The sequence below is a fragment of the Asterias rubens genome, chromosome 10, assembly GCF_902459465.1.
Source record: "Asterias rubens chromosome 10, eAstRub1.3, whole genome shotgun sequence".
Lineage (NCBI taxonomy): Eukaryota > Metazoa > Echinodermata > Asteroidea > Forcipulatida > Asteriidae > Asterias > Asterias rubens.
Window position 1 is genome coordinate 2,974,105 of NC_047071.1, and position 13,877 is coordinate 2,987,981.

At 41.5% G+C, this 13,877-nt stretch overlaps 1 protein-coding gene across 3 annotated transcripts in view; it reads right to left on the minus strand.

The window, feature by feature from the left end:
* Positions 1-13,877, minus strand: part of LOC117295332 (probable E3 ubiquitin-protein ligase HERC1) — a 58,903-nt gene that overhangs the window by 41,833 nt on the left and 3,193 nt on the right. For all 3 annotated transcript variants that reach the window (XM_033777917.1, XM_033777916.1, XM_033777915.1), the window contains exons 3-22: positions 13,062-13,157; positions 12,516-12,707; positions 11,547-11,714; positions 10,714-10,951; positions 10,015-10,158; positions 9,706-9,833; positions 9,116-9,260; positions 8,758-8,929; positions 8,186-8,320; positions 7,615-7,780; positions 6,999-7,124; positions 6,359-6,559; positions 5,697-5,849; positions 5,294-5,432; positions 4,802-4,993; positions 3,449-3,673; positions 2,562-2,735; positions 1,970-2,081; positions 1,425-1,696; positions 723-968 (exon numbers count right to left, since the gene is read on the minus strand). In XM_033777917.1, the coding sequence (XP_033633808.1) occupies positions 723-968; positions 1,425-1,696; positions 1,970-2,081; positions 2,562-2,735; positions 3,449-3,673; positions 4,802-4,993; positions 5,294-5,432; positions 5,697-5,849; positions 6,359-6,559; positions 6,999-7,124; positions 7,615-7,780; positions 8,186-8,320; positions 8,758-8,929; positions 9,116-9,260; positions 9,706-9,833; positions 10,015-10,158; positions 10,714-10,951; positions 11,547-11,714; positions 12,516-12,707; positions 13,062-13,157 (3,424 nt within the window). The remainder of the gene's footprint in view (positions 1-722; positions 969-1,424; positions 1,697-1,969; positions 2,082-2,561; positions 2,736-3,448; positions 3,674-4,801; positions 4,994-5,293; positions 5,433-5,696; positions 5,850-6,358; positions 6,560-6,998; positions 7,125-7,614; positions 7,781-8,185; positions 8,321-8,757; positions 8,930-9,115; positions 9,261-9,705; positions 9,834-10,014; positions 10,159-10,713; positions 10,952-11,546; positions 11,715-12,515; positions 12,708-13,061; positions 13,158-13,877) is intronic.

Here is a 13,877-nt window from a genome sequence, read left to right on the forward strand (position 1 = left end):
CATTACACAATACACAGGACCTCTGGTTTAACATCGCATCCAAAGGACAAAGCTTAATGGTTTTGCTAATGGTCTTGCTAATGGACATACATGTAGGCGTAACGACCAGTACTCAAACCCACACTTAGATCAGAAGCACCGGAGCTTGAGTCCAGTAATCTTATCTGCTTAGCCATAACATGCCAAAGCCTTTTACAATGGCAAAAGGCTTCATACTGATTTTAACAGAACAATTCTGTCTACTGGCACCCCAAGTCCTTTCATCCTTGATTTTTTTTTTTAACCAAGGACACATATATTAAGTATTAAAGACATTGGACACTATTGGTAATTGTCAAAGACCAGTCTTCTCACATGGTGTATCTCAACATATGCATGAAATAACAAACCTGTGAAAATTTGAGCTCAATCGGTCATCGAAGTTGAGAGATAATAATGAAAGAAAAAATACCCTTGTCACACAAAGTTGTGTGCGTTTAGATAGTTGATTTCGAGACCTCAAGTTCTAAACTTGAGGTCTCAAAATCAAATTCGTGGAAAATTACTTCTCTCTCGAAAACTATGGCACTTCAGAGGGAGCCATTTCTCACAATGTTTTATACCATCAACCTCTCCCCGTTACTCGTTACCAAGTAAGGTTTCGTGCTAATAGTTATTTTGAGTAATTACCGATAGTGTCCACTGCCTTTAACCAACTCCTAAGTCACATATGCTGCTTTTACCTGCTGTCATGTCTGAGTCATTTTCCTTCTGCTCCGGTTCGGGATTCGCATCGTCTTTCTTTGATGGGACACTCTGTTGGATTGCAGAGCTGACGCCCAACAGCATGAACATGCACCTCTCAATGATGGACTTACAGGTCTCCGAGAAGCTGTACTGCTCTCTCACCTTAGGCTTCTTCTCTGGGAGAGGTGCGGGGGCGGTCTCACTACCACCCTCCCCTTCGGATTGGTCAATGTCTGCTGGTTCTAAACAAATCAAAATATAATTGACTTTACTACCAGCTTTAAAATGCGTACTACCCAGGGAGATGGGAAGAGTTTCAGAAAAGAAAAGAGAGCTCTTGAACTGGGCTTTCTGGTGGTTTAAAAGCTTGTGTAAGTAGTAAATGCAATGTATATTTGGTTTGCAAATTTCCATCTATTAGAACTTGTCTTGCTTTATATTCTACTACTGCAAAGTAGTTTTTTCAAAATTTTGGAGTCTTCCCTTCTATTGAGGAGTAACTTTTTTTCAACAACAACTACTATTGCTCAGTAGATCAAGGGTACTTCTCGTTATCAACGTCACTATCGCAGGCACTTTTGATAATATTTGTACGGTAAATGCGCGGTATAAATGTCATTATTATTATTATCATCGCGGAATTAGTTCTTAATTGGTCTAAAATAAGATGCAATGCTGTAAACAAATGGGGAATTCACCTTGAATGGCAACCCGGCTGAAAGACTTCTTTGCCCACAGCCCTCTCACTTCTCTCTCCTCAGATTGACTTCTGAGCACCTGTCTTGGCCCCTCTCTGAGCCCCTCTCTGTCGTCCCTGTGTTCCGATGCGGACGGGCCAGCGGTGGCGCTCGTTTCGGATGAGGTGGCTGTGCTCTGGCCCTGCATGATGCGTGCCGCAACCAGCTTACGACGCACTTTGTAGACGTTGCGGTAAGCTTCAACTAAGGCCCTCCAGTGTTCAGTTGAAGTCCTGAAAAATTTGATTAGGTACTGGGGCCGATTTCACAAAGGTCTCAAATTTATCGTAACTTCAAATCAATCGTAGTTGCTAAGTAAAGTGTGATGTCACAATACAAATCTCTATGGTGATACTGAAAATTTGTCTTGCGATGAATTTTATTGCTTTGTGAAATCGGCCCCAGGTGATGAAAACAATCTACTAACAATTTAGCCTTGCTTGGGGCAAACTTGCAAAAAAACAGAAATGATAAACAAATAATGAATTCAATTTTTGAGAACTTACTCTTGCTTTGCAGCTACTGAGAGTAGATTGCAGTGTTTGAGCAGACAGGCTAAGAGACATCGTGACGCACGGTCCAACAATTCCTCTTGTACTTCCTCGCTAGTATCCCAATCTGTGGGTACAATAATCATATTAATAATACTTGGTTTTGATACATGTATAGCACAAATATTCTTGTAGCTAGATTAAGGCCCTTTACAGCATTATTATCCCCAATTCACTCACCATATTTTAGACCATTTTTCAAAACTTTCTCAACTCCCTGTGGAGCATACAACCCCAAGCTGCTTATCTTAGCGCTAAGCGAGAAACTCTCTCAGGCTTCTCAGGTGCCCATTTATCAATCACCCAGATTAAGAGAGACCGCTAATGATCAACTTCAGTTTCCAGTCAACTTTTGAAGACTGGTTTTCTGCGGGTCTAGTCATGCAGGTAACTTCGCCTACGTGCAATGGGCACAAATCTGTTTGGGAAAACTGCATATGATAGTCCAATTGGAAAATGTTTGTTGTAAAACTGAAGAGTGACCAATGAAATTAGGCTTGTCGGGCCTTTTACGCTCTTTAGTTCTATACATAACTCTATAACCTACCCTTATTGCGTGCGTAGTCCTGCATGGTGTTCCATATAGACAGCGCTGGCTCCCGCCCCTTGGCTGTAGCAAGGTCAAGTAAGATGGCCAGGTCGGGGGTCAAGTTGAACTCAGAGAGGTCGTAGTCATCATCGCCAGAGATTGCCGCCTCGGACACTTTGCTGACTAGTTTCACTGATTGGGGGAGAGAGATAAAAATGTCAAAATACTACAAAAATGCCAGTCCACCAACAGACTTTCAATAGAGAAACCAAACACTGTAGCATTTGTGTGTGACATGCATCCATAGAAATCTAAGAGTTAAAATGTTCATGTTATAGAAACGTTTGCGGTAACACCATGTAATGACTATCTCTAATGAGTTGGGGTGGTTCTGAAAAGAACCGTTGGTTTCAACTCGACGTTTCGATCAGTATGCTCTGATCATCTTCTGGAGAAAGCAGCATTACATGGTGTTACCGCAAACCATTCCGTATGCAAAGTTTCAAATCCTACTTAAGATGTACATGATTAACGCATAAAACTTGTCTTTGTAGATAAAGGAGCAAGGTAGTATATCTCTGCTGTTCGCAGCACGAGGTTGTACTCTATGGAGTTATAGATTCAAATGAGCTTTTTGGAACAGTATCCTCAAAACAGAAGTAGACAAAAGAGCACAATGGATTTATGTATTGAGAAGAAAACAGGTGTTTTTGTTCACCAGGCAGACATAAAAAAGTCTGAATACAGATAAAAGTCTCAAAAATCCCATCCATGGTTAATTGCCTTTGACCATATATGGAATAAAGGGGATGGTGAGAAACAACAAACTTAACACTGCAGAGCACACTTTGCATTTTAATATTGAGAATTTTTTTAATTTTAAATTAACAACAGTTAAAGTATACCTAGGTGACTTGTCTCCTTGATCTCCAAACCATTGCTGAGTAGCCTGGACACCATCCAGCCACTGGTTTCCTTCTCCTCTTTGGACATCGGTATCCAGGCTAGCATGCCCGCCAGACAGCGTCCAATCACTAACGAGCAGCATCTCTCCAGGTCTACGAGCCACACCCATCCTTTGGCTGGCTGTGGGAGGGGCAGGGCACTCGGCTCGACGTTACTAGGGGCTCCTGATTGAGGATAGGGAGAAAGGAATAGAATAACCATAGTAAAGGGGTTGGAGTGCAAGACTTGCAATTACAAGAATGTGGGTTCAAATCTACCACTCTTTGTAAGGGCACAAAAAGAAAACATTGGTTGAGTATGGAAATATTTTTGATAATAATAAAATAAACAATCATATCGACTCTTATCAAGCACAATTCCAGAGAATTATCATTGCGGTTTGAACAATAATAACCCTTATCAAGCATAATTCAAAGAATTGTCATTGCGGTTTGAACAATAATAACCCTGGACACCAGGCCATTTATTTAATTCCTTACACCATCTCAGCTCCCAGGGAGTATTAAGCCTGTGCTGCCAAGAATGTAGTGCACCAAGCTAAATCAATCACAAGGACCATCTCTGCCCTCACAGGTACTTATTATGGGGATGAGATAGTTGAGTGTCTTGCTTAAAGCCATTGGACCCTTTCGGTAAACAGTATTGTCCAAGGCCCACACTTCGTGTATCACAACTTCTATATCAAATAACAAACCTGTAAAAATTTGGGCTTAATCGGTCATCGGAGTCGGGAGAAAATAACGGGAAAACCCACCCTTGTATCCGCGCGTTTCGCCGTGTCATGACATGTGTTTAAAATAAATCCGTAAATCTCGTTAACGAGAATTGATATTGTTTTACTGTTTTCTCAAAAAGTAAAGCATTTCATGGAATAATATTTCAAGAGAAGTATTTCACCACTACCTTCTGTAAACCCTGTAAGTTATTTGTAAATCTGTGAACTTTTTTTTTTGTTCTGTACCGAAAGGGTCCAATGGCTTTAAGGACACAAGTGTCATGACCAGAATTCAAACCAATACCCTGATGACTCAGCCATCAGAACTTCACCGCTTGTCCACGACACACCATGATAAGTAGTATAGTAGATGACATCAGGGCCCAATTTCATAAAGTTGCTTAAGCAGAAATACTGCTTAAACAATTTCTGCTTAGAAAAAAATAATCAGGATACCAGCCACAGATAGTAGGCTTGCAACCTTGTTCAGGTAAATGATAATGTTGTTGTGCTTAGCTACTTTTGTGCTTGAGCAGCTCTATGAAATTGGGCCCTGGATTTTATTTGGATCTCTTACCTTGCAGTGGCCATTCCAGTTCATGTTCATCCAGGAGAGCAGCGGCGGGTAGAAGCCTGTTCAGCTGATCCAGCTCAGGAAGTAGAGCTAGGAGGCATAGCATGAGGGGACGAGACACGCTGACAGGTAGCATTAAGAGCGAGTGTAGTAGCTGGGATAGCATGGCACCTGCCGCTGATGTGAATAAGACGTCTGGTGGGGAGGGAAAACGACAAAAAGTCTCAAGGTTTGTTCATGTTCACAGTATCAACGTCAACCAAAGACAAAAGCAGTTACCAAAAAAAAAAAAAAAAAAAAAAAAAAAGTCCCAGTCGATTTTTTCTACCTCCTCCCAGGCAGGACAGTTCTTTTCAGAACTGAGAAGTCTCCCGAAAATCCAAAATAGACTCCACAGTAGTAGAATATAAAGCAACAGATTTCTCAAAAATTTTGCATTGAAACTTCTCTAGCTACTGTAAACAAAAATTGGTCTTGACCGGCAGATTGTCTCACCTCTAAGTTTATTGCGTACAGCCTGAGTAGCCAGACCCCCACTCTGTTGTAGCAGCTTGATGGACCTCTGTAGAACCTCCACAGCGTGGGGAAGAAGAAGGTTCAGATGCTTGTGTAGAAGTCCCACACTAACTGAAATCTGTCATAAATTGCACAAATATTAATCATCCAACACACATATTATAAGTTATCACACAAGCGCGAGTGGAATACGGAAAAATATAGCGCTTCTGATCCCATATCCAATCTTCAAGCAAAAGTGGCTTGTGTACTGTTAACTCAATCTTCACAGTCTCCTGTGTTATTTTTCTTATGTACCACAGACTGCCACAAATTACCATACCTTTTAGGCTAACATTGGGTGCATGGATTTTTCTGGCATTGGATGCTAGTTTATACTAACCTCATCTTCAGCGTTGACATAACAATAAGAAACAAGGTGCTTCTGAAGAGATGAGAGTAGCTCTCGTAGATGCGCCGGGGGAGCCCCGTCATCGCAGGCCATGGACGTCTGGGTCTTATCGCTATTCTTCTCTAGCTCTCCAAAAGCTTGTTCCTGTAACAAAAAAATAACAAGTAGCAAACAAAGATCTTAAGATACTGTGGGTTTAGATACAGCCATTAACGAAAGCCAGGCCTTGAATGTTGAATAACCCTCCTGGACTCCTCCTCAGTCGAAAAACAGGCAGTTTGCATAAATCGCGTTATCACAGGAATTAAAGAGCTGCCAATCAGGGTAATTTTGTACAACAATCAGGGAGATATTTAAATTACATTCAAGTTATGAGGAACAAGTTTCCATAATCAGGAATAACTTCAAGTTTGTTCATCAGAATATGGAAAGATTGGTTTATTTTCAGGGAACTTTCTGCAGAATCAGGGAGATTTGGCAGCTCTGAAGTTTGCCGAAGTATGCGAATGTAGAGAGAAATTACCTGTAAATTACCTTGTGTGGCTTTGCCTATAGAGTGTAAAATATCAGAAACGACTTCTACACAGAAAAAGATAGATAAATATGTAAGATGAACATTAAGACTAAAATTGAAAACATGTATAAAGACTTACAGTATGGTAGCCAAGGTTTCGCAACAGTGTCTTCATCAACACTTCGGCAAGATGCATGTCCTGACTGGGTGCTAGGGTCAAGGTTGAAGGGTCAGAGGTCTCGGGTTCTGGTTCCCAGTCCAAGGGGGATGTGAACCCTAGAAGGGAGGCAACGTGGAGGTTCTCCTGGAGGCTAGTCAGGATGATGCCAAGCTGCATCCTCTGTAACGGGGGAAGGAGAGAGAGGTGCAGAATGACGTCAATTGGACTCTTTTTTTGAGTGCTCTGTTTGGTTTAGGTGTATACTGTAGGCATGATATTTGGTCCTTGAAAAAAGTAGGAACATTTTATTAAGTACAAAAGGGCTGACCTATATGTTCACATGGTGTAAGCTTGAATAGACATTTCAGGCTATTTAATGACAATTTTTTAAAGATTTTTTCCAAGAGCAGAACAATTGGAAATCAGACTAGAAAATCATGCCTGATATTTAGAATTACATTCAACAAAACAGGGAAAAAGTTTCCATATTCAGGGAGATTTCCAAATTTCTTCACCAGAACATGGAAAGATTTATTTATTTTCAGGGGAACTTTCTGCAGAGTCAAGGATAGCTACCAGATTTGCCTAGAGGCTGAAAGAGATTAAGATTTGTTTCTACCTGTCCCTTTGACAGACTGTCCCAGCGATCTGGCCCCTGAGGTAGTAGAGATTGTAGTAGCTCCATGCGTTCCCTCAACGGTGGAAGCAACAGCGGGGCACCAATGGAAAGTGTTTCACTCACAGCCTATAGTTAGAATACAATGGTATAGGTTACCGTCTAACAACAATCTCTCTGAACATTCAGGGCTCCAATTTGGGGGAAATGCCATAAGATGCTTGTGGGTAAATAAATTTAATGGATCAGAAAATCTTTTACAAGACCAAAATTAAAACGAGAAAAACTATCTACACAGTTTACCATATAATGGGCAATAAGGGAGGCTTTATCTCATTCGTCTTTCGTATTTAATATCTTTCGATATTCAACAGAATCGTAAGATATTTATCTGATTCATTGTCCTGGCACGAGTTTGCTGACCTGAAAAAAATTCACTGGCCTCGGGCCTGCAGTCCAGTGTAAACTTTCAGCCCCGCCAAGAGTGCATTTCTTGGTAAAACCATTTTTTGAATCGGACAAGTTTATAAAAATGCCCTTCTTGCTTGATTCAATTCAACCCAAAACACTACAAGTGAAAAAAAAAGTCCAGTAATAGAACATTTTGTATAGGTCTTACCTTCTGGACGGAACTGGGGGTCTTTGAGTCCATGAGACGAAACAATAAGTGCCTAAGGGGCCTTGCTTGACTGCCCAGGATGCTACTGGCTAGTCCCCCTGCCAGAGCCAACTGTAGATGTGTACAGAGCAGCTTCAGGCACAGTAACACAAAATGCTGGTGCTCCCTAGAATAGTAAGAATTCGAATGTTTAAAAAAGAGTTTTCGGTAGAAGAAAAAAAAAATTGACTTAGTGGGGATTTGAAACTGCGACTTCCAGATTAACGTGCCAGCGCTCTACCAACTGAGCCATCTAGCCCTAATGTTGGTGGACTGCCTATTATGTCAATACCTCAGATCCGGGGTATAACTAAGAAGCCACACAACCTGTACTTGCCGTATGGCCAGTGATCACACTCAAGTTTACGATACCATGTATGCACTTGTATACCATCAAAAGAACTTCAAAATAAATATGCTACTGGATGGGTTAACAAGGGAAGATTTGTGATGAGAGCAGTGGCACAGTCAGTATAGTTAACTTCAAAAATGAGAAAAATTGAGGACAAAGATGAGAAATTGACGGACATACCTTGATGTTGGGAAAGGCAGAGGTGGACTTGGATGATCAAACCTGTCACAGTAATGCTCCAAGAAGGACCTGAGATAAGAAAACGTTCCCTCTTGAAGATCTACGCAGAATGGACGATGCCATGCAACCACTTGCCTGCAAGAGAAAGATTTAGTACTGTAAATGTCTGTGGTTCGTCAAGCTGTTCACAACTTTGCATAGACCACCTTACTCGGGTCGGATTATAACCTACAACCTTCGCCATTCTAGAGCAGATGTCTTACCACTAGACTACTGGAGGATTTGGACAGCAGTGCCATTATTTAGAAAGACACCGTATGGTTCCTTTTGTTGGATATCGGGGGACCAGGATTAGGCAAGCAGTTGAAGTTTCCTCACGCTGGACTGTCTCCCCAGTTTGCAGCTTGTATTCCTATGTCTTAATATAGGGCAAGGACAAATGGTAGATAAGGGTAAGGGGATTGAAGCAGTGCCTGACATTTTAGATTGGCACGGCTCTCAACGTATTTTCGTTTGCTTAGGAATGGGATGAAGCCCCAGTTTGCGGTTAGCTTCCCTCTGTCTTAACCTACCTGTCGGTTGGCAATGCAGTCCAAGCGATACTGTGTGACGTTCCAGCTGATATTTGGTGCAAGGTGATACCTTCAAGACCGAGTACTTTCTTGGGTCTTAGCACTGGGCTTGTGGTATGGCCCTGCCCGCACTGCCCCATGGCATTGTTGCCCCAAGCGTACACCTCGTTGTCTATTGGAAGAAAATATCAATACATGTCAAACAGAGGAGCACAGCTGGAGTGGCAATTACGCGCTTGCTGTGCAATCAGAGAATATTGATCGTAAGCGCAGAATTTGGCAATAACAGAACAATGAAACTTGGCCCTGGTGGTGTTTTACATCTCTATGTTTGTGACTCATTATCTGTTGGCCTCACCGTGACTGAGTGCAATGCAGTGACTGTCACCACATGCAATGTCCACCACTCGAGTATTCTGAAGATCTTCAACAAGTTTTGGTCGGACAGCAGTGGTCTCTGCCGACCCACACCCAAGGCAAGCACCATGACCCCAGGCAAACACCTGCAGAGATTTATAGAGAAAAACACCTAAATATTAGTATATTATTTGGTTTTACCCTTATGCAAATGTGTGTAAGCACTGTATACTCAATATACCTGACAATGAGCAGAGATGTGATAGGCCAGAAATTACTGGGGTGGGATTCGAACTTAAGAACTTTGCAATTCTTGAGCTAATGTCTTACCAACTAGAACACCAAAATTGCCAAAGAGCTTGATGTTCATTAGATGTTAAATCTGCATCCGGAATAGAGAATATTTTTTTGTTTTAACCTTACACCAATGTGTGTATTAAACACTGTAGACTTTCCCCGAGTTTTGTGAAAATTTAACAACATAACCCAAAGCAGTCAATATTATAATTTTCTAGTCCATAGTTACCAGTTATAAAATGCCATTTTTATAAAGTTCTGAATAGGTTTTTAGAGAAAGGAAAAATGACCTACCTGCCCTGTTGATGTGAGAGCCAATGATGATTGGCTGCCACATGCTATTTTGCGTATGACTAGACCAATCAGAGCTTCAATAATCTTTGATTTATACACCCGGTTTGTGTCACCATGCCCCAGTTTACCTGCCAAAAAAATCAGAAAAATAACAACGGGTTTTAATTTGTTCCGTTTTGATAACCCAGAGCGTTATAAATGAGCTTTGGGGAACAGAAGTAGATCACAAAGAACAACTAATTTAAGACGGAGAAAAACACAGCATTCTTTATTCACCAGGAAGACTTTCTCAAATTGTTCATCGCTTACCGTTATCACCACCTCCAAATGACCACACCGTCCTTCCGTCTTGAGAGATGGCTATAGTGTGTGAGCTGCCACAGACCACTTGCCCAACGCTACTGATGTCTTTGACTAGAGTGGGCACGTTGCGACTGTTACTGTCTCCATGACCTGCGACAGAAAAAAATAATATGCCAGGTGAAAACAGTTGACTTGGTATTTTGAAAAGAGTATTTTCACTTGGCATTGGTACCTAAGTGTCTAGGCACGATATATGTATGTGTTTCAACTTCTGACCGGACTGACCATGTGATTTTCAGGATAAGCAAAGAACAGCTAAATACTAGTAACAAGCAAAATGCAACAAATGGAAATTTGGTTGGTAATCCTGTTTTTATCAAGGAAGAAATTTCATGCTAAGCAATTTTTGTGCTAAGCAGCTCTATGAAATTGGGCCCTGGTGTTTCCGATCAGCAGAGTGTGGGTTGCTTTGTCCTTCTGATTGGACATTAAACTTTAGGTCCCCTGTACGGATTGGTAGTGCATGTTAAAAAAACCTTATCATGGAAGAGTAGGGGTTTACCCCTGTGTTTCTGGTTCACATAGCAAGCACCTATATTTACAGGTTTCTTCAGGCTTGCGAGCTACAGTGATTAAGTTCACTTCTGAGGAACCCTTGGATTCATTACCAGAAATATATAATAACAGTAACAATTAAAAGCTTACCCAATCTCCCATAATCCCCTTCTCCCCACGTAAACAGCTGCCCGTCCTCCGTGACGCAGGCGCTGTGCCGGTACCCCGCCGACACGCACACTACAACCTTGCTGGTGAGGATGCCTGGAATCACCTTGGGGTACTTCTGCGTTGACGTGTTGCCGTGGCCGAGCTTTCCGTAGTCTCCGTCACCCCAGCTGAAGATCTGACCCTCAGAGGTCAAGGCAAGAGTGTGTCCGTCTGAACCCTGGGCATAAAAACAAAATTATAGAGATGAAAACGTTTATCGTTCACACATAAATATTGTTCAGTTATTGTAAAAAATAAGAAGGAAGCCTTAAAATTTTTATCCAGAGGCATATCTTAACAATTTGGGGTGGGGTTGCCGTCAGGGAATAGGAAAATAATTTATGCAGGCTTTAAAATACAAAGCAAAACCATTTGCAAAATAGCAAGTTAATGTACTGGAACATACATTTTATGCAATTGTACAAGAAGTTTAAAGTTGAACACAAATATCTTTAGTTGTGACAACCAATCATACAGGATTTTTTTCTTTAATATAATCATGACTATTATTATTATTATTATTATTTGTTTTCCTTGTTTTATTTCTTTATTTGTAAATTTTTAGAGGAGGCAGGGGATGTGTGTGCCCAACAATCTGGTCTTCCCATTTTTGCCAACATAGGCAACAAATCAGGGAGATTTTGTACAACAATCAACGTAAGTAGGGAACAAGTTTCAATAATCGGATAGATGGTCTAATTTGTTCATCAGACCATGAACAAATTGGTCTATTTTCTGGAAACTTTCTGCAGAATCAGGGAGAATTTTTTTACCTTTGATGATGAAATCCTTGAGATGACGTGACTGTCAAAGTTGAGTTTCTTGAGCTGCGTCTGGTTGTTGGAATCGCCGAGGCCCAGCCTGCCATAACTCCCCTTCCCACAGGCTCTAACGGTACCATCCGCTGATATGACAAAGGTGCAGTATTGGCCGGCCTCAACCTGGAGAGTAGCAAGACGAATTGGGAATACTAATAATAATCAGCGTTTCAAATGTTTTCGAAATTGTGCATCACAGTATCCCATTCATAAGTGGAGGCAATTAAATTGTAAGCCACGCCCAATTCACATAGATGCCTCCACTGATATTTGCTATTTTTTTTCTGATAAATGCAAAAAAGATGAACACAGTCGGCTCTTGATATAAAGAGCACTGTTAAGAAGAGGTTCTGCTTTAATATGAAGAGAACATTCTAAAGTCCCAAATCTCATTTCTACTTTGTGTTTCTTTGTTTTGCTGTCCTCTTATAACTCCTGTTACAAAGAGATAATTTGGCCAGTCCCAGCGACCTTGTTTTAACATTAGTCGACTGTAATTGGACTTTGCAAAACTTTCTGCTTAAAGCCATAGGACACTTTCTGAACAAAACAAAAATTAAAAGTTCACAGAATTACAAAAAACTTACAGGGTTTACAGAAGGTAACGGTGAGAGACTTCCCTTGAAATATTATTCCATGGAATGCTTTACTTTTTGAGACAACATTAAAACAAGTATCAATTCTCGATATCGAGAATAACAGATTTATTTTAAACACATGTCGTGACACGGCGAAACGTGCGAAACAAGGATGGGTTTTACCGTTACTTTCTCCCAACTCCAATGACCGATTGAGCCTTAATTTTCACAGGTTTGTTATTTTATATATAAGTTGTGATACAAGAAGTGTGGGCCTTTGGACAATACTGTTTACCGATGTTGTGCGATTGCTCTAAGTAGCTCTTTGACATTGTGCCCTACACACCTGTTGACTTTGAGCAAACAATCCGGTCAACTTGGGCTGGATGATCTTCTCCTGGCTCCCCTCTGCTAGCTGGTGGCTGCTGTTACTTCCCCACACGTACACCTCGCTGTTTTCAGAGACGCTGATATTGTTGAGTCGCCTCTCGCTGGGGCAGACGCAGGTGCGGGCGTACTCCATGGCAAGGCGAGATACCTAAAAGGTTCATCAAAGAGGAAATAAATAACTTAGAATTGGAAATACATGTCCTGTATGCTTCGTTTTTGAAAGGGCAAGGGCACCAAGGCATTTTCTCCTTGGTAAAAGGCACCCTATGAGGAAATTGTAAGTTTCTACTGGAGCATTTCAAGGGCACCAAGGCAATGATGACCAAGGGCCATGGAGGCAATTGCCTTTGCTGCCTCTGTGAAGTATCAGGCCTGGAAATATCATTGTGAGGTCTGTTTGTAGGATATTTTTGTGTGTATTATCAACACATTTAGGTTTTTAATGCAAGAGTTGATTAGTTCAAGACATAACAGGCCTAAATAGTACAATATAAAGTCTTACTTCCTCAATAAGACACAGCGCAGCTTGGTACAAGGGGCAATGGCCATCGTGTTGTTTCAGCTCAGATAGCACTGTCCCTCTGTCAGATGATGAACCCTGTGAGTAAAATATCAAGATATGATCAGTTACTGTTAATTGTCATGAGGACAGTAATAACCTTCTCGTGAAAATATTTGTAAATTTACAGTTTTAATTAAGTAAGAGAGGTTTTGCAAGTCTATGAATACATGTGTGTTCACAAGACACATAATTGCAGTGTCTGATTGGTCAGGTCAGCTAAGTCGGTCAGGTCACCCAGGTTGGTCAGTTTGTTCAGGTCGGCTATGTCGGTCAGGTCAGCTTGATCAGGTCATTCATTCAGGTCAGTCAGGTCGATCAGGTCAGTTAGATTTGTCAGGTCAGTGAGGTTAGGTTGATAACGGTCAGGACGGTCAGGTCAGTCAAGTGAAGTTGGTCAGATCGATCAGGTTGGTCATATATAGAAAAGTTTGCGGTAACACCATGTAATAACAATCTCTCAATGAGTTGGGGTGGTTCTGAAAAGAACCATTGGATTAACTCGACGTTTCGATCAGTATGCTCTGATCGTCTTCTGGAGAATGCTGGACTCTGATGCTGCATGCTGCTTAAGTACTGGGCGGTGGATCAGCGGTGATGCATGAAGGCGGGAAATAGAGGCGGGAAGTGAACTCGATGATGCGTGGTGAAACCTGTTGTGGAGCCTAGGGTGGTGTGTGGGGGGTGTGTGCTCACTGAACCGTGTCAGTAGGAACAAGCACAGGGGATAGTGAGGGTGTGGGGCCTAGGTGACTGAGG